At 45.1% G+C, this 19,700-nt stretch overlaps 3 protein-coding genes across 3 annotated transcripts; 2 read left to right on the top strand and 1 right to left on the bottom strand.

Moving 5' to 3' along the window:
- The first annotated feature begins 1,828 nt into the window (after nt 1-1,828).
- LOC128715882 (xaa-Pro dipeptidase) lies at nt 1,829-18,184 on the top strand. Its single transcript, XM_053810799.1, has 8 exons — nt 1,829-2,020; nt 2,193-2,384; nt 5,742-5,789; nt 11,605-11,666; nt 11,752-11,796; nt 17,139-17,853; nt 17,926-18,077; nt 18,151-18,184. The coding sequence occupies exons 1-8, from the start codon at nt 1,829-1,831 to the stop codon at nt 18,182-18,184; spliced, it is 1,440 nt and encodes a 479-aa protein (XP_053666774.1).
- On the top strand, nt 12,516-14,612 carry LOC128715880 (FAST kinase domain-containing protein 3, mitochondrial-like). The gene has a single exon (XM_053810797.1). The coding sequence runs from the start codon at nt 12,516-12,518 to the stop codon at nt 14,610-14,612; it is 2,097 nt and encodes a 698-aa protein (XP_053666772.1).
- On the bottom strand, nt 14,911-16,755 carry LOC128715881 (pre-mRNA-splicing factor Slu7). The gene has a single exon (XM_053810798.1). The coding sequence runs from the start codon at nt 16,753-16,755 to the stop codon at nt 14,911-14,913; it is 1,845 nt and encodes a 614-aa protein (XP_053666773.1).
- Nucleotides 18,185-19,700: the final 1,516 nt, after the last annotated feature.

Raw genomic sequence — 19,700 nt, 5'->3', positions numbered from 1 at the left:
GGCCTTTTCGATAAAAGTAAATGTATCACTTCCTAATATAGTAATATGTTTTTCCAATAAATTTCGTTGCGCCGTTTAGCTGTCGGACATTGAAGCGATAGAAATGTAGACATTGTAAAAAGGTTTTTTTACCCTCTTAAACATCCACGCTGTGATGGTAACAGAACTGAAACCAACGAAGGTCCGGTTCGCCGGTTTGTTCAACTTGAATTCCGGTTCATAAGCATCTGTAGAGTTCTCACACCGGGCGATCTTCAACTTCACGCCCAGGGTTTCTTCTTTCACAAAGTGTTCCAGTTGGATTGTGAAGTTACCGGCATCGTCACGGGTTTATCCTCGGGTTTAATTATTCTGTTTTTTTTTTTTTATTACACACTTAAGATTGCTCGATGGCCGATCACACGGTTCAGCAACGCTTCTTGAACCGTCACTAATTAGCTGGTTTGTGTAACTTTATCGTATTTGAAGAGCAGTTTTGGTTTGTTCTAAACGTTGGCCTATAATTAGAATTTTATATTAAAAATAAAATACATGGACAATTAACCAGCGAAATCAAATGCGGTTCTGCATGTATGCTTGTAGACAACATTGGCGAATGTGATAATTTTGTCTGTTAATGATCTTACCCTGGGCTAGATTGTAGCTGTCAGATTAATTGTTGATTGTAAAGGGCTTCATTTTATCCGGATATTTTTTGTAGGTATTGTCTTGGACCTTTACTTAGACTGGGTTATTCTTATTAGTTTTATTATCTAATTAGTGTTACTAAGTCACAGGAAGTCCTGGGCCAATTCATGTACAAACGTACAAATGCAATTAAAAATGAAGAATTTTTAGCTAAATTTTTTGACAAGTGGGATGATAATTTTTGCTGAATTTTCTTGTATAATTTATGTATTGTCTTTCCTTGTTGGCATTGGGAAATACTTCCAGGGCTGTGGAGGCCTTCGCTCCTCAATTCCATTGAAAACATTGGAAATTGTTATCAGATCTCTTCATGCAATTGCAATACGATAACAACATTCGTGGCATGAAAGCACCCAAGATATACACTTTGGGGTATGATGCGAATAAGCTGTATAATGTTGGGATATTGCTAATACTTGTACTATTTGGTTGAACATGATGATGTCCATACATACCATTAATGCAAACATCTCTGTAGCTAGTTATAACTGTAGGGAACGGTTCGCTAGCAGAGAATCAGTTGAGAATTTCACAATAGATTAACTCTTAAACATTCAACCATCGGGTTTGAATTACTAACTACTTTAAAATACAAATTCAGTTATGTTAGATCTGATTTGGGCCGTAAGTTTGTCCGAGAATTCCAAAACAATCCGTATCTGCACCATGACAACATCAGTAAAAAAAAAACAGAATCTATGAAAACTTTTGGGAATTCAGGCGTTTTTTAGCAAATCCTTTTCATTTTTGCAAAGAACAAGCTACTTTGATTGTGTGCGTAGAACATTGATCGATTATTACGTTCGATTACTGATAAACAGAGGCAGAAGCTTGCGTAAGTAAGTATGCTGATCGAAAAGTTTCTCTCCGCTGAAGTATGATGTGTCTTATCAAAAAGTACGGAGCGGTTACCTAGCAACAGAATAAACTGTTCCGCTAGCGTTAACCCGCACGTTTAGTGTATAGTTATAGCCGTGTGTAGCCTACATTCGGGACAAAACAAAGTCGCATCTGTCGCGCTAGACGCATACGATTTTTAATCATATCTCACCGTGCTCGTTTCGTCTATTTTTACAGCTCACCTATACATAGCTTGTCCGTCTGATACCGGCGCCGAAACGCACGCGCACCAGCGATGAAAATGGCCGTCTTCCAAATGGGGTCCCACACGCACGCCATCCCGATGACGCTGTACCGGGACAACCGGGCCAGGGTGGTCAATGAACTGCAGCGGGCCCATAATTTTGGGGCGGATTCGAAACCGGTGATCATGCTCCAGGGTGGCGATAACATTAGCCACTACGACACGGACGTCGACTACGTTTTCCGGCAGGTGAGCACCTTTCGATGGCACACTGCGATGATAGTTCAATTTGCTGGAAACTGTTGTACAGCGATAGGCCTGATTCTGGGTATTTCGGGTGGTGTTTTTTTCCCCCCACCAACCGAGAAGGGTTTGTTTGATGCTGCTGATTTACTATCGGGACTGTTAATGTGTTTTGCAGGAATCGTACTTCACGTACCTGTTCGGTGTGACGGAACCCGGCTGCTACGGTACGGTTGAGATCAAAACCGGACGTACGGCGCTGTACGTGCCACGTCTGCCGGAAGAATATGCCGTTTGGATGGGACCGCTGCTGGGGCTGGAGGATTTCAAGCAGAAGTACGAAGTCGACACAGTACATTACGTCGATGAGGTAAGTGCCGGGCCACCGTTCTACGACCGAGGGAAGTAGCACAATTCATCGCTTTATTACGGCCCCATCGCTTGCGGTTGTTTAGCAGTCATGCGGCGAATAAATCTATTTCCGCTGCGCGAGGCTGATTCGCAATCGTAAACAGTGGTGCAAATAAATGGTGGTCAGCTTTGGAACCGTGGCGCACTACCGAAGCTGCGGTGCGCGGAACAGCGGTGGCAAAGGCAACCGAACACAAACTTGGAGCTTGGATGGGTGATTTCGCTATGCGTTTCTGCGTTCGTATACATCCGCTTGTCTTGATGATGGCCAAGTGTTGCCAAATGCGAAATGATGAGTTTGCTCTCCTTCACCCGCAAGATGGTCGTAAGATAGTTCACCCGATGGTGCCCCAAACGCAATACAACCGATGGCTAAAGCTTGCATAAAGCATTATTGTCTTTTATTTCCGCGATCGTAACTATTTACTGCACAAGCAGTTCTTTTACACGGTACTTAAAGGTACAGTGTGTAAACCCTTTTTAAATTAACTTCTTCCTTTTATATCATTCTGATAGCCTTGGTCGATATTGAATTAACTTACTTAACTTACTAGGAGTTGAATTGCTCATAGCAGGGTTCTGTCGAGAATTGACACTACACCGATCTTGCTTTGCTTTAGACTTAAATATCTGCGATCTCTTTTCCCAATATCTACCCCGTATTGACAATTCCAACAGTCGTAGTTGCATTACTAATAGATGATGAGTCAAGGTTCAACGTCTCTTCAGACAACAAATAGATTTAGGGAACTATTTCCAAGTACTGGTACTGGTCCTCAAGGTAGTACTACTCAAAGATAACAAGTCTCTGTAAGATAAACATTTTTGACAGTTCCTTCACTTTCTATACATTTTATGTCTCTCAAAGCGGCAAAGTCTCCCTAACGTGACATTCTTTAATCTGGACATGATGTTTGTACATCAATGCCTCTCTAAGCTAGTCCTTTTTTTGGGGTTTGCCAGTAACAGCTGCGTTTGCAGAGTATGGTTGAAGACTTTTGCAAGTCTCTCCAAGATAGCGGTCTCTTCAGCTTGCAGGTTAGAGACACTTGACTGTAACGTTATTGCAGTTCTGTCTACAAAATTCAAAGCGATTGAGCACTCATTTCGCACTGTCTAAACGTTTGGCAGTGTTCAACGTGTAGGGTCTTGATAATATCTCAAGCGCTCTGTGCAGTTCTACGTACTCCTGCCGGTTCGTTCAACGTCTTGTCATCTTGTCGTGCCTTCTACGAGATTCAAGTCAACCGTACAAACATGATATCCTGAATGTTTCTCGTGGGCAACAAGTCAACTTCTTGTTGAGGAATTATGTAGACAATGTCTTAGAATAGCAATGTCTAGTCTATTTTTGGAGGACATCTTATGCTTCCACTACAAGTAAATGAATATAAATTCGAGCTAACCATCAAACTACAAGTATTTACCTCGCAGTTAAGATCAGAGATGCTCTGAGATCTCTGATCTCTATTAGGGTCAGTCGCGTCGAAATTATCCAACGTGCATGCAATTTCTTTGCAACTTTGCGAAATGTTTCCAATATTCCTTTTTTTTCTTTTGCTTTTGTCGCTCGGCCCCGCTCAACAAACACTCAGAGCGACCGGTCGGTAAAAATACATTTTCTACGCAAAAATTAACGCTTCTCAAGACAGTCGGGTGAACTGCAAAGGCGCGTGTTGGGGTGTTATTTTTACGCAATGTCAACAAACCAACAAGTCATGCCGATCAGCAGCGCGCCGGAATTAAAAATAAAAATTCACATTCTTAAGCGCAACCCCCATCGGGTTTTGGGTCGTCTGGTCTGTTTATTTGGTTTGTATTGCTTTGCTTTCCCTCCTGCCCGGTGGAAATGGCACCAAAAAAAAAAAAAAAAAGAAAACACCCCGGAGGTTATTTCCGCATGATTTCCTTGCGCGCTTGTGCCGACGTTACGGCGAGAGCAGCTCAGCGTCTGGCTGCGGCGATCAAAGTGCAGCGAACAGCACGTGACGTTCGGCTACTCCTACGTTCCGTCAAACGAACGGCAGCTGAATACGGGGGGTTATTAGCGTATGGCATTGAGGGACACAGAACGGTGCGCAATTGGTGTGAATTTTTGGGATTTAGCACACCGGCCAAAACAAATCTCACCGGACGTGTAGTGACTGACTGGGGTTTTGGGCGTACTAAATGTGACTTGTTGTTAGTGTTGACTCATGTTCCAACACATATTGAAAGCCTGTACCGATGACGTGCGGGAGATGTGTAATGCAAGTGAGTCACTGGAGTGGAATGGGGTTGTATGATCGAGTCCAATAATAATTCTGCCCCCGTCCCATACAGCGCTCTCATCATTAGTCACGGCTGTGTAACGTACGTTTCCTTCCATTCATATCGAATTCTACCTGTGTTTTTAAGACCATCCGACCCACCACGCCGTGGCGCTTCGCCAGTAATCGTTTGTAGTCGATTTAATCGTGGTGCAAACGATTCAGACGATCCCCCCCCCCCCCCCCCCCCCATTTTAACGCTATACACACCTTGCGTTCCCGGTTGTGTGTGTTGTGCCACACAGCCCAACCACAACGCTGAGATAACGTGGACAAAAAGTAACGTTTCCCCATTTGCAATCGACCGACCGACCGCAACCATGCACGTACGTTGTTGTTTACATCTCCGATTGGGTATCTGTGCCTCTTTACCTTTACAATGGCACACACACACACACACACAGACCGCTGTGTGACGGACGGCCCGGTGTGTCATGTGGTACGCCGGTGAAGTCATGTGCATGGTCATTGCACCATAATTAGGGCAGAGTTTATGAATTATGTAATGCACACACACACACCCCGTGTGGGGCGACACCTGGAGTTCGTTTTTATGTTGTGTGCCGGTGTCCAACATACCACGATGCGCACCGTGTCGAAACGCACGTAATTGAATTAGTGATACTAGAGATGAATAAAACGGTAACAAAATGGCCCCTGGCGATCGATTCGGCATGTCGTTTTCGCACTTCGATTCGGAAACAAACGTTAAGAATATGTTGCGTACTTTAGACGCTAGTATTGGTGACCATTACAAGCAAGGTTAGCTATAAACTAATGTTTATCAAAGCAAAGGTTGTCTTGCGTTACATAATCACAATTTAAACAACAGCAAACGAATGAATATGTTAAGCTACAAAAAATTACCTTATTTTGTTATTTTATTTACCCTACCTTTTTATTTACTTTTATTTACCTTATTTACCGCCACTGTGATCTGTTGAAAACAGACATGAAGAAAAATTAACCTAACTTATTAACATTCAAATCATTACTTTTATTTTCAGATTGCATCCCGTCTGGCTAGTGTATCACCATCGGTGTTGCTTCTTCTGGTGAGTACTGTAAACAACGTTTAATGTTTTAATCAAACTTTGTTGTGTTTTGTTTTAGTGTTTAAAAAAAACGGGCGCCTCCATTCGACCAAGGTTTATAGTAGTTTTCAACTGTCATAAGTCCTTTACCCTGAAGAATAGCAACAAAGATGATCGTCAATTTGGGTGCAAACAGTGAAATGGTGTTGCAACTGTTAATGATGTTTCGTTTATGATCTCCATTAAGCACCCACGGACACACCCGTTCTAAGCTGCTCACAGGCCATTTGCACACAACAACATTTAAAAAAAAAAGGGTTTTTAACCGTTTAGACCACCACCCGTGGTACAACAGCACCGTGGCAACATGAAGGTAATGGCCGCACCGCTCACGGACTCAGCTCGGCGGTGCAAATTGCTTGCATTCATGCATGCCCTGTGGATATACTGCCCAGCGGCACAGCCTCTGTGTGCGAGCAGTGTTGTTCAAGTGTCTGCATGAGCAGTGAGTGAGATGGAGTGTACAATAAACAAACCTTGCTCGAACGAATCTCGGTGCCGTAAACCGAGTGGGGCACGAAAATGGGTGCTTAGAATGAAGGGTCCTTGGCCTAAAAGTAAGGAAATGTCGTTACAATGTTGATCGTTCTCCTTATCGCGTTTGCTTGCAGTGGATGGGAGGTAACGTTTGTATGAAACTATTTTGTAGATCACTAACTGTTGTTTTTTTTGGTTTTGTTTTTTAACTGTGGCCAATGGTTAAAAAACTTAAAAGGGTTTAGAAGGTTTTATTCTCCATCAGGGCTTTGGAAGATGAACATTACCTTCTTCATTAAGTATCGCACGAAGAATTGAGAAGATTGATTCATATGAATCTTTAGTGAGGAGTCATTCAAATCAGCAATCATAGCGTACAACCTCCGTGGAGGTAATTAATTTTGGATAATTCATGAATCTTAGAGAATACCTAAATCTTTGGAATAGAGATTCAGATTCATACCGTTTCATGAATCTGATGATTCATGATTCACCCTACACTTAAGAAATCAGTCGATGAGGACGATGGGATGGGACCAATCAGTCGATGGGACCAATTTATTGAAGATTAGCTAACTTTTCTAATAGACCAGGGATGCGATCGTTAGAACTGCAACCTCAAACCTCAAACGGAGGAACTATTCCAATAATCTTGAGCCGAAAAGTGGAGCGTCAGCCAAACGCCTGAAGCTGAACCAAAACTAAAGTGTTTTAAATGGCGGCACCCGGTGATTTAGACAAGTAGACCTTTACGTCAAATTTCCGATATTTGTTATCAATAATTCTAGGAAATCCGCTGTAAAAAATAGTCTATTAGACGAAAGCTATAAAGTCTATTGATAAGGTGTGTGGGATAAAAAACAAGAAAATCTTGATGAATGGCTTTAAAAAATTAGTGTACGTACCGCCACACTACTGCAAGCCGGAATATATATTTCTTAGCTTAGACATCTGCCTTTTGGCACGCTGTTACCCAATTACCACTGCTCGCTTATGAAGTGCAATTTTTCGTCTCAAGGCCCAAGGTGTTTTTTTGTTGTTGTTCCTTTCTGCGGTCTATCTCCTCCAATTTCCGTCGATTCAGACGCATATAGAAACCGTAGTTTGCAGATTTTGTCATGACCAGCCGCTCGCACCGTGAAGCGTTTTGCCACGCACAACGAATGCCCGACGGCGGGGCCATGGTTGCGTCTGTCCGGCGTACGTGACCATTAATTTGACGCGAGGGTTCCGTTCATGAAAATTTCAATGAAAAGCACTATTGCGCACCCCCAACCCCCCACCCCACTCCTCGTGCGCTCTCGACAGACCGTCATTTTCGTCATTGGAAAACGAGCCGTTGTGGCCGGGGAGGAAGAGGGAGACCTCACAATATAGACGGGTTTTGCCGTCACAACACAACCAGCACCAGGCAAGAGCACAAATGCCGGCACAGCGGTGTAAAAGCTAGGCAGGCCTTGACTCCATTTCTGCTCGCGAAACCCGCTCGCCATCTTATGACGCGACTGTGTGCGTGTGTGTGTGTCGTGTAGTTGCTACGGAAATAGTGGTGTGAACAGGTGAGAGCCAAGGTGGAGTGGGAAGAGGGGAGGTAGTGGAATTGATCTCCCTCCCTTCTCTTACCACCCTTTCCCGATCTCTGGCCAACCGTACCGGCTAGTGGAGTTGTGCAAAATTGAACCGTTATTACCCTTCTCGCTGCCATATTCGGACGGAGCCGCCCGTATGCATTATTTGGCAGCTTTTTAGTCATGCGGCAGGGGTTGCTTTTGCTTCGCATCAATCGAAGCATGCCGACAAGCGACGAAATAAATATGTAACTAGTGTTCACTTGCTTGCCCGTGTATCTGCATTTGCGTCACTTCCAGATTTAACGAATCCAATGCTGAAAATCAATGCAAAAAAAACGTAAACATTGAAACAAATAGAACGTTTTCAATAATAAAATATTTATCCAAGTACGTTAAACTAACGTAAAGGAACGTGCAGTATCGGTAAGATCGTTGAAATTACATCAACAGCAGTGAGACGACTCGCGATTTTGGCACGTAGCGCGTAAATCGTTTCACAAGCACTCCCCAACAATGGCGTATGTCTCATTCAAACTCGTCGCCAACTAGCCAAACCTCGGCGATGATGACCGTCTGTGGATGGCGTGCGCCGGCACAATGCACGGGGGGCGGCGGCCGGCCTTTCCCAGCAGTGCGACGGTGTGAGTGTGGCTGCGCCTTTGTTTTGGTTTGTCTATTTTGATTATCCACTTTCTACACATGAACCTTGATCAATCGCGCGCGGTTGTCGCGGCGGCGATGATGATCAGTCGCAGCTATTTTTTTCTTTATTCCGCGGGACAATCTAGGAATGACGTGTGTTTTTTTTTTCTTATTGCTTTTCTAATTGCCCCCACCACATCCCGGTTTCCCTTCATCATCCGCGCGCGCGAATACACCGCGTCGTGTGTGTGTGTGTGTGGAGTTTGTTTTGAATAGTTGGCCCGCTGTTGTTATGAGAATGCACGGAGCCATATGCTGGGTTGGGGGATGGGGGTTGGTTTTTTCTTCTCCACCCCATCAATGTAGGCCGGATGGCAATGGTTGTTGGCAGAAAAGCAAACACACAGTTGCCGTGTCATGTGAGTTGAATTTGTGTGTGTGAAGCTCACGTCGTAGCAGCAGCAGTCTGCCCTAGTTTAGCTTCTCTAGCATATGTGCTGGCGAAATACAAAAAGTGCTGGGGTAAACGATTCGTTGCAAACCAAAATAGCGTAACTTTGGCGTTATCGAGTGGTTGTGTTTTTGTTTTTCTTTCCAAAGCAGGAAGTGTAGTGTATTTTTACACAAGAAAATTATTATTGTATCCGTGGGCGGTTAATGAAAAACACATCTTCACCGGGCACCGGTTCTAATTTAGTATGGGGGATAAAAACATCGCCCCAAATTAAAAAGTATGATTTGCAGGGTTTTCGAGTACATGTTGGATAGGTGGATCCCTATCTGGATTGTGCTCCAGTGTGACACTAGAAAGGATCGAAGTAACCCTGGAACCCGTCTCACTTTCGGTAAATTGAGCAAAATGAAATCCAATTACAGGGTTTTCGATCTCATCTGGCAGAATCGGAGCCATTTCTAGTGCTTGCTCAAATGCATGACATCTTCACAAAGGATTCGAATGTTTCGTATGAGATATCCAGCACCTGAATATATAACGAGTCGTAAACGTAAAGCCTTGCAAATAAGCTTTCAATAAGTCGCGTCAAGAATGCTTAGAATTCTGCTGGATGTTGGAAGATCCAGAAAGTGCTAAAAAATTCAAATCTGTATAGGAACATTTTAGTTATTTATTAACAAAAGTCAGAACACCACGTACTCAACTGCTTCTGTTTGGTATAAGACAGAGCCCGCAGTTAGTGGTCAGATAAATATTGGCGTTCGTGTTCGAGAGCCACTGACAAAGATGGCGCTAGTTTTGGACTCTGTTCCAGTTGAATTAGAAGCATGCCAAGGTAGATTTAGAACCTTTCTCAGTTGTTGATACGTTTTGGAAACTGAATGCTTTGAACTAATAATGGAAGAATCTGATTCTGAATCTCTGTTTTAAAGATTCATGAATCATCTGCGATTTGCTTATGATCGTTACCACTCATCTGAGCATTGATGGATACTTAAAGAGTCGTTTCCTGATTCGAATGACTTCTCACTAAACATTCAGAAGAATGACTCTTCTCAAACGATTCATCAAACGCAACATTACTTCAAACAGCATTGATTTTAGCTTCGAAAAGTTCCGCTGAAGTGGGAAGAATTCAAGCTCTTCCTCAACATATTTTATTTCTCAACACAACCTCTAAACTGGAAATCAATCCATAAATGGCAAAAATTTTCCTTCGAAATTCAGGCTGCCGAACGATTTTTTCTTCATATCCGCACTCAGTTTTGTTACACGGCGCAGTTCCGCTGCTAACAATCGTGTTTACGTGTGAAATGAATCGTTCCGATCACATGGGAATAAAGTAAAAAAACAGAAAAACTTCCGCCACAACATCTCAAATGCGTTTCAGGGCGGTAAATCTGTCGTTTTGTTTACTTTCGTTTCGTATGCTGATAGCGGACGATGCGCGTACGTTTTGCCGTGCGTTGTTTTGTGTGTAAAGCTGGTGATAACTCTGCTTTTGATGCTAGCTAGCTTGTGTGCATTTGTAGCCAAGTGTGTAGCGAGGGTAGTGCCGTTCCCCGGTGGACGGGGTGGTACGGAATGGCCTTGGCAGGCGTTTGAGATTTCGTGCTAAACATTGCCACACATGGGTGCGTTGTGCAGTCTGTACTGATAAGAATAACCGAAAAAAAGGGCAGAAACCGGACGCATGATCAATGACTGAGTGCTGCGCATTTTCTATTTGGCGCCGTCCCATTCATGGTCCCCTTGGGCAATGGTACAATGATGCCCAAAGTCATCGCATAAGCCTTCAGGTGTGGCTCAGGGATGTCAGGGAAGTTGGTGCAGGGGATCATTCTTATCAACTGTCGTGCTACTCCACACCCCTCTGTCGAAACGTACCGAGTGCTATCGCTCTAATACATCCAACGATCATCGCTAGGTGTTGATGATGAAACGGCATCAAATCGTTGCGCCACCAGGGCGCGCCATGGCGCACGGTAGCAAGATTAGCGGAACAAAATTCTCTAATTCCAATGCAACGTGGACCGTTTGGCGTGCGGTGCTGTAGTAACGATCCAGCGATAATGTGGCAAACCACTGTCGTTCTGGGACCGGCGGGTGCGTTTGTTTGCTTTCGCCTTCTGCTGCACGTACAACAATAATTCCGTCACAAATGTCGGGTGACATAGAGACGCGGGACCGGTTGTGCGCATGTTTACAAACAAATCCCACGGCGCAAGATCGGGTGATCGGAGTTTAGCCCCACCGCCATCCCGCACTGACGTCAATTTGCTTAAATGGTTTTTTTTTCTTGTGACGAATGTGGGTAATGCCCCAGCAATGGAAAGTTGGGAAATTTTGTTTGCAAAGCTAAGGGGAAATTTTATTCAAATAGTTTTACAGTTTTTTTTTTAGCTCGAACCTGGGTTAGGGAGTGTCCGAAAGCATGCATTCACTATTTGTAGTTCGATATTGCAAAATGGTATACGTTGCCTGAATTAAGGCGGCCACACCCATGATAAAAACAGAGAGTAGAAATGCCGCGGAAAATTCATTATGTTATTCGAAGTTAGTTCAAACCATAGCAATTTAAAATTAACATTAAAAATGAACTAATCGATTGCCTTCCATATCTTTTACACAGAGCGGTCCGAATTCTGATAGTGGAGCAGTAGCAAAACCGGCTTACTTCAAGGGTATTGAAAGGTAGGTAATTTTTACGAGATTGTGCTTCCACTGGAAATGACTTATCTGGCGGTCTGTTGCTAATTTATGTTTTCTCTCTTTTTAGCTTTGTGTCGGACACCGATATCTTGTTCCCGGTGATTGCGGAATGGTAAGCTGACATTTATATGCATACTGAACTTTTCATGTGTTATCCTATATTTTGTATCTTGTTCTTTGTTTAAGTCAATACTTACACACCCCAAGTGCCGGTGTGCTTATATAAATATGTCGTGCGACACAGAAGAGAAGGACATGTATTGTTCTTTCATTGTTTATCCACCAAAAGGAGATAACCTTCTATTATGTAGATATACAAAGCTACGAATAATAATATATCTACTTTAATGTCCTACCTTTTTGCTATAAAAGGTGGAAATTGTAAAGGCGTTATTACTACTAGCACGCATTTATTTATTTCTGGTTCGCCACTATTGTGAGCAATTTACAATCTACAGTCACAACGCAAGCTACACGCAATTAAAAAAGCAGTTTTCCTAACGGTACAATTAAATTCCTTACCTTCAGGGCTGCTCAGCAGGCTACGCTGATTCCGGTTGTTTCGTTGAAACCTTCGTTAAGCACGACTTTCGTTAAAAGTCATATGTGCTTGACGTTTTGCGTTCGTTTGCAGCACGAACAATACGGTTAGCTCAACAAAAGGGTGGAAGGAAAACACAAACATGGTCAAGTGGTTTTAATGGAATTGTATTTCAAAGGGTTACGAAATGTGTGTTGAATACGTGTGCCCGATCGTCCACGCCTTACGTACCCGTTTGGATCTTTAATCGAGGATCGGGAAATTATCGTCCGGGCTTACATAACTAACAAATGTCACGCTGCGTGTGGTATTCGTTGCGTTCACCGCGCGGCGGACGATACGGTGCTTCGTTGCTGTATTGCTTTCCCCAGTTTGCCGCACGAGTTTGTGCGTTTTCTTCTAAGGATGCTGGGGACGATCCACCACCAACCAATCCGCCGGATAGCGGGCCGGGCACAAAGAGTGGTTCACCTGCCAACGCTAGTTCGAAGAAGTTCGTCCGTAATGCTACGATATTGGTGCAGCAGGGTTGCGACATCCAGGAGCTACCGGTGGTCGTGCGCAAGATTGCCGAGGATGAGTTTGTGTCGTTCGTATCCGACAAAATAATAACTGCACCGCCATCCATCAATGCGGAGGAAGGACCGAAAGCAAATAAGTTACAAGCCTCCCTGGAGTCCGAAATGGAAACGATAAAAAGCATCGAAGGGTGCCACTCAACCAAAGGCGTACTAACAGTGCTGCAGGAGCGAACAAATGGAGATACTGGCGTCACGCCATACAGCCCTGGCGTTGCCATTCACGCCCTGGAGAAGATACTCAAGGTGGAAAGTTTGCTGGAACTGAAGGAGCTAGAAGAAACAGAAGCATTCGAGCGGATCGTTAACTGTATCGTGTTTCACTCGGACTCTAAATCCATTCTTGATCTTTTAGATGAACTGCGAAGCTATCTGGAGCTGCCGCGCACGATCGACATGCTCGGTAACGAGCTGGTGTACCGCTGTTCGGAAAATGCACTCTCAATCGAGGAATGTTGCGATGCGATCGAAGTGCTAACGCAATGCCGTCGGCCGGAGATGGTGGAAAAGTTCTGGAGCGGTATTGCCGATCAGGAGAAGTGCATCACCGAACGGAACGTGCACTTTGTGTTCTCCATCCTGCCGTATCTTAAAGTAAGCCGACGAGCAGTGTTGACGGTGCTGGAACGGCGCATCCCACAGCTCTGGTGGCAAATGTCCCCAACGGCGACGATTGAGGTGCTGCAGTCGCTTGTGACCTGCAAACTGTCACCGTTCCGTGTCACGCAAACGTTAGCGCGCTGGTTAAACACAAACATACACGCGGTGGCAGAAGATGAACTGGGTGCAATACTGGAGGCGTTCACAAATCTCGCCTACTCGGATGCCCAAATCGAACGTGCCATCGAGCGATACGTGAAGGCGAAAGGAGTGAAAGTGAGCTCACAAAATCTCATCGTCACGATACTGCGCCACTGTGAAGAGTTTCGGCTCCGCAACGCACACATACTGAATGGGTGCAGTGAGTTCTTCATAGCCAACTTTGGTCAGCTAGAACCGAGCTATCTGAAGGCACTGTTCTGCCCCTTCGGCTATCTGGACTTTGTGCCGACGAATGCGATCAAGTTTTTCGACACGGTGAACATGTTTGTGGATCTCCATTTCGCGAAGATTCGTCCGACGGATACGATCGACATTATGTTCGCGTACATTTGTTTGGAGCGCTTTCCACTTAATTTTGTTAACAGAATTTTTAATCCTTACTTTCTGGATGTGCTTCACGCGAAAACTCGCCCCGAACGGTTGGATACAGTGCGTGGGAAGCTGAAAGTGTTCGATACCGGGCTAACGCTTGAGTGTGCCGATTACGATGGACCGCTACTGCCGCGGGATCACTCGGCTAAGGCCGTTTTTCACGATGGTCGTATTAAACGCATCATCAATTACATCACGACCGAGCTGGAGGAACTGGCCGGTGGACCGGAGTGTATGACCAAGTTCTCCATCTTGCAACATCTACCCGTAAACTCGCTGTATCTAGTGGATGTTATATTCCATCCGGCCGGGTTGGGGAACATTTTCACGCTGGACACTATGAAGGAGCGTAACATTAATGTGGCGGTTCTGGTCCATCTTCCAGAATACTTCGACAGTACCGGAAAGTATTTAGTTGGTCCGCAGGTGATGCGAATACGGCACCTGCGAAGGCTCGGCCTGAAGGTGGCCACGCTACGATTCGACGTGCTGTACAAGCTGAAAATCCATCCACAGGAGCTGCAGGATTATTTGGTAGAGCGAATGAAGGCGGCGTTGGATGCGTTACCACCAGCCGGGTCGACGGCAGCCGTACCAGTCCAAGGATCACCATGAATGACAAATGTGATATGTGTTACACGGTGTGGCACATCGTGGCAATAGTTCGCTAGCTTAGTTGTTTATTGCGTTAATTTAATTAAATTCCTATACTTTATAGCATTTCTAAAGTTCTAAAATAGAAAGACTGCAAGGATTCGAGGAAGAAATAAAGTAAAACAAAATTTTGGTGTGTAAACAAAAACTGACAAAAAGGGGAAGTTAATCTATTTCGTAATCATAATGAACTTAAATTTATTGTTGAAAAATCTCTAATCTATTATACATTCACGAGTCGTGCAAAGCGCCGATAAAACTACTTGCCCATAAAGGCAAACATTGGGTCTTCTTCGCGGCGCCTTTTCATCATGTACGCTTCGATTTCTTCCTCGGTCGGTGCCTTCACATCGTACATGCTGTTGTACGGCCGCTTTCTTTCATCCTGTCGCAACAACTCCGCCGCCCGCCGTTGGCTCTGCTCTTCTGCTTCCAGGGCAAGCTGCAGTTTGTCCTTTTCCACCTTGGCTTCGGACTTTTTACGCAGCTTTTTCTCTTCCCGCCGCTGCTGACGTTTCTTTTCCTTCTTGCGCTTCTTTTTCGACTTCTTCGATTCCTTACGCTTGGTGTCCTGGTCGGGTTCGGAATCACTACCGCTGTTGCTGTCGCTGTTACTATTACACTCTGGATCTACCACTTCTTGCTTGGGTTGCAACAGTACTTGCGCTTGTTGTTGCTTTTCAACAGCAGTTGACGTATCTTCCTTAGCAGCAGCAGACGTTTTAGCTTGGTTTTCTCCATCGGAAGCTTCTTCCTCGGCTGTTTCTCTTTCGGCAACAGGTGGTTTGATCGTAGAAGCCGGCGCTTTACCATTCTCTCCAACGCAGTACGAATTTTTGATCATCGATTCACAACATTTGTAACCCCAGCAACCGTTGTTCCAGTGTGAACCCCAAACGGTAGTGTGATTGTTGATGTACACGTCCTCTTCGTAGCGTGAACGGATGATGGGTTTGTCCTGGCCCTTGATCACCTTACCGTACCGCGAGTACTCGACATAATTTTCCGTCTGTGCCAGAAGCAAAGCTTTAGGCGGTACGGCCAGATGTTCTTCGCCACCGTACTGCTCCAGCACCTTATTTTTCACCTCATCCTTAAATTGACCCTTTTTCTTCTCGTACTCCTTCTGCAGCAGCTCCAGCTTCGTCGGTTCGGCGAGCACGTGCACATCCACACCCTTGCCGTACGCTTCCCACGCAAACAGTTGCGCCTGTGCGTGCTTCTGAATGTCGCCCGAGTAGCGCACGAAGTTTTCGCCCGCAAATTCCGTCTCCTCCGGGTTGAGCAGGGGCGTTGGGTTGTCACGCATAGAACGCGTCTTCGGATCGTAGTAGGCTGAGTTGGGATCAAGATTGCGCAGATACTTGGCAGTATCTTCGCGAATGCGCAGATTTCGCACCGTGATGCGTTGTTTCGAATCCACCTTCGTACCGGGCATGTCCACCTCATCCACATACCGATCCTCATCACCCTCCTCGTCCTGCTCCTCGGCCAGGTCGGGATTTTCCTTCAGCTTTTGCGCCCGTAGCTCCCGTTTCGCTTGCTCGATTTTAAGATATTCTTCCACAATTTCCCGATGGTTGGACGGATCATAACCGGCCCATCGGTCACGCTTGCCATCGTAATCGCTTACGATCGTGGGCTGCATGAATTCATCGTGTGCTATCGCTTTGGCGGAAAATTTCGCTCCCACCTTGCGAGGACGCTCCATACAATCGACCCGTTTGTGTGTCATTGCGCCACAGTTTTCGCACGCCCCTTTGCGATACTTGGTCACTAAGGGTTTGGAGGTATCGACACCCCGTTTGTACCACTCGTCAATGCCGGAACGTTCCTTGTCCTCGTCCTGGGGGCGCTGATGTTTTAGCGTCGGACCCGCAGTGTTGTAGTACCATGGTGCGGACGAAATGTATTGCGGAATGTGTGGGTTGATGTCGCGCCCTTCCTCATCAACGGCAGCCGGAGCATTACCAGCTTTTCGGGCTTCCTCGAGCTCCTTCGCTTTACGCCAGTCTTCCCGCGATGCTTTACGAGGTTCCTCATCGGTTGCCTCTTTCGTTTGCAACAGCATCGACAAGGGCAGACGCGATCCCGAGCTCACCATTTTGGGTTTAGCGGATTTCGCTTCTGCTACGAACGAGGATGCAAAGTTGTAAGGTTATTTAACAACCTTTTCACAAAATAAAGACTAAGACACAAGACCGAACTGCGTATTTCTTTAACTTTTCACCGTGAAATAAACAATGCCAGGTGACAGCTGGATTTTTGTTGACAGTCAGATGAAGTAACGCAATATACAACCATGTAGTATAAACGTGGCTTCGAGTGATGTAGTTTAGCTATCATCCGCTCGTGGCGCTGCAGTAAAAAAAATTGTTAAAAAACATCGCGCCAAATCAACAAAAAATTCAAATGTTTAACCATTTATTATCATTACATTTCGCTTTCTACCATTTGATTAATTGTGTAATGTTATCTCGCTTCCAGTCGCGTTATCAAGTCTCCGGCCGAGATCGAGGTGCTGCGCTATGTGGCACGTGTTTCATCGGACGCGCACAAAGCCGTAATGAAGGTGATGAAACCGGGCATGCACGAGTACCAGGCGGAGGCGGAATTTTTGCGCCACTCGTACGCCGTCGGTGGTTGCCGGCATGTGTCGTACACGTGCATCTGTGGTGCTGGTACCAACTCGGCCATCCTGCACTATGGTCATGCCGGTTCACCGAACGACTGTGCCGTCAAGGACGGTGCCATGTGTCTGTTCGACATGGGCGCCAATTATGGCGGTTACGCAGCGGACATTACGTGCAGCTTTCCCGCCAACGGGAAGTTCACCGAGGACCAGAAGCTCGTGTACAATGCCGTGCTGGCTGCCCGGGACGCTGTCTGTGGAGCTGCTCGGGAGGGCGTGTCCTGGATTGATATGCATCTGCTTGCCAATCGGGTGATGCTGGAGGAGTTGCGCAACGGTCAACTGCTGCAGGGTGATGTGGACGAGATGATGGAGGCCGGGCTGAATGCCATTTTTCAACCGCATGGACTGGGACACTTTCTGGGGCTGGATGTGCATGATGTCGGTGGATATTTGCCCGGCTGTCCGGAAAGGTCCACTAAGGCCGGAGTTAACCGTCTCCGCACGGCACGTACTCTGAAGGCGGGCATGTATTTGACCATCGAGCCGGGGTGCTACTTTATCGAGCCGGTAAGTCGCTTAAGCTAAGCGTGTCACACAGTCTCCAAATCAAACCCTCTGGCTCTATGCACTTTCCCGCAGCTGTTGAACAAGGCGTACTCCGATCCGAGTCTCAGCAAGTTTTTGGTGAAGGAAAATTTGGATCGCTTCCGTAACTTTGGTGGCGTCCGTATTGAGGATGATGTGCTGATCACCAAGACCGGCATTGAAAACTTCACTTTCGTGCCAAGAACGTAAGTAGTCACTTCGGCAGGTGAATGAATGAATTGCGGTAACTATTTGCACATCCCCGGTTTTTATTTCCAGTGTCCAAGAAATTGAAGCCTGGATGGCCAAGTAAAAGCAGAACCCCGAAGGTACGATGGAAACATACCGAGGTGCCTTTTCCATAGGCAAGAATTCGTTCAGGAGTCGTTCCTGTGTAGTCTCGGAAATCCCCTTCTAGGAGAAATATTTACCACATCTATATACAGGTCACAATGCTTGACATCGATACTGGAGTAAACCAACATTGAGCAAGCTGTGCCATCATATATGTTTCCATTTTTAATTCCTTATATCAGTTAAATAAAGTTTCGCATGTGCAATCAAGGTGTCTTATAAGATTGTTTGGAGGACGAGTATATCCGATTCAGCGCGGCAATCCGACACTAGGGTGGCATCTGTTTTCCAAAGATGGAAGAATAATTCTACTCTCCTCACTAAAATAGTATTAGTAGGGTACTAAATTGGTGCATTTCTAGTATACAGGGAAATACTTCAAGACGGGACTACGGACTAAAACAGTATACTAAATCGGCACATTTCTAGTGCACGTGGAAATTCTAAAATAGTATGCTACTACTAAAATAGTATACGTTTAATAAATAATGCACGATTACCAAAAAGGTATACGAGTACTAAAATAGTACACATATAGTGAATTAGTACAAACCTATTATACGGGGAAATACTAAAATAGTATACGGATACTATATGTTTTCAATATCAAAAAAATCTAAATGTAACGTATTTTTAGGTAAATTTGAAATTTAACAAATGCAAACTTCAATTCCACATACGAAATTACACGAATTGTAAAAAAATACGGATTCGCGTATCTCGAATGCGCGGAACTCGAGTGTCGCGTAACTAGGGAACAGACTGTACTCACATTGCTGGAAACAAATGTAAAGGATATGATAGGAACCGTACTGACAACACCGAGGTAAGTGATACTCTTACACAATGTATTTCAATTATTTATGCTCTTTTAAATCGCTTACTTTACAGATACTCCACACCGTTAATGTATGCTTGTGTTCTAATTAACCGATCATTCGAACGTCTCCTATCCTTTTCCATCGAGTTGACGCAGTTGTCCTGTGGTTCACACGATAGCGTGCCGTATGGGTTTAGTAAGAACTGCGGAAAGACGGGACTGTAAGGGGGCTGTTTATCTACGAATTGTCCTAGTTCCCTTCACACAGTGCGCTTCCCTATCAACCTACCCTCATCGTGCCACCGGGAGTCAACACAAAAAATCGGGTCTGTCAACAATAAAACCAATCTATTTGATGATCATCATTCCTTTACGCACACGCGTCTCCTTGGTGTACTTGGTTCGCTGACCATTGCCGTTGTGCTCTATGGGTGTCATCGCACTCATATTGACCCCGGGGTTTACGAACATTTGCACTAGTGTAATGGTTTATTTTCGCAACTCTATTTTACAGCATCTCATCTAATACGCGTTAATATATATAAACCTTAACCTCATGCACCTTATCAAAACCGCTCGGCTTTCCCGTAAGGGGAGGGGGCGACGAGACAAATAATAAACAATGTAATTCATTGTACAGAAATCATCGCACAAT

Source organism: Anopheles marshallii, chromosome 3, assembly GCF_943734725.1.
Source record: "Anopheles marshallii chromosome 3, idAnoMarsDA_429_01, whole genome shotgun sequence".
In the NCBI taxonomy this organism is placed as follows: Eukaryota; Metazoa; Arthropoda; class Insecta; order Diptera; family Culicidae; genus Anopheles; species Anopheles marshallii.
Note: the sequence above shows the minus strand (reverse complement) of the source record. Positions and strands in the feature narration are given on the sequence as shown.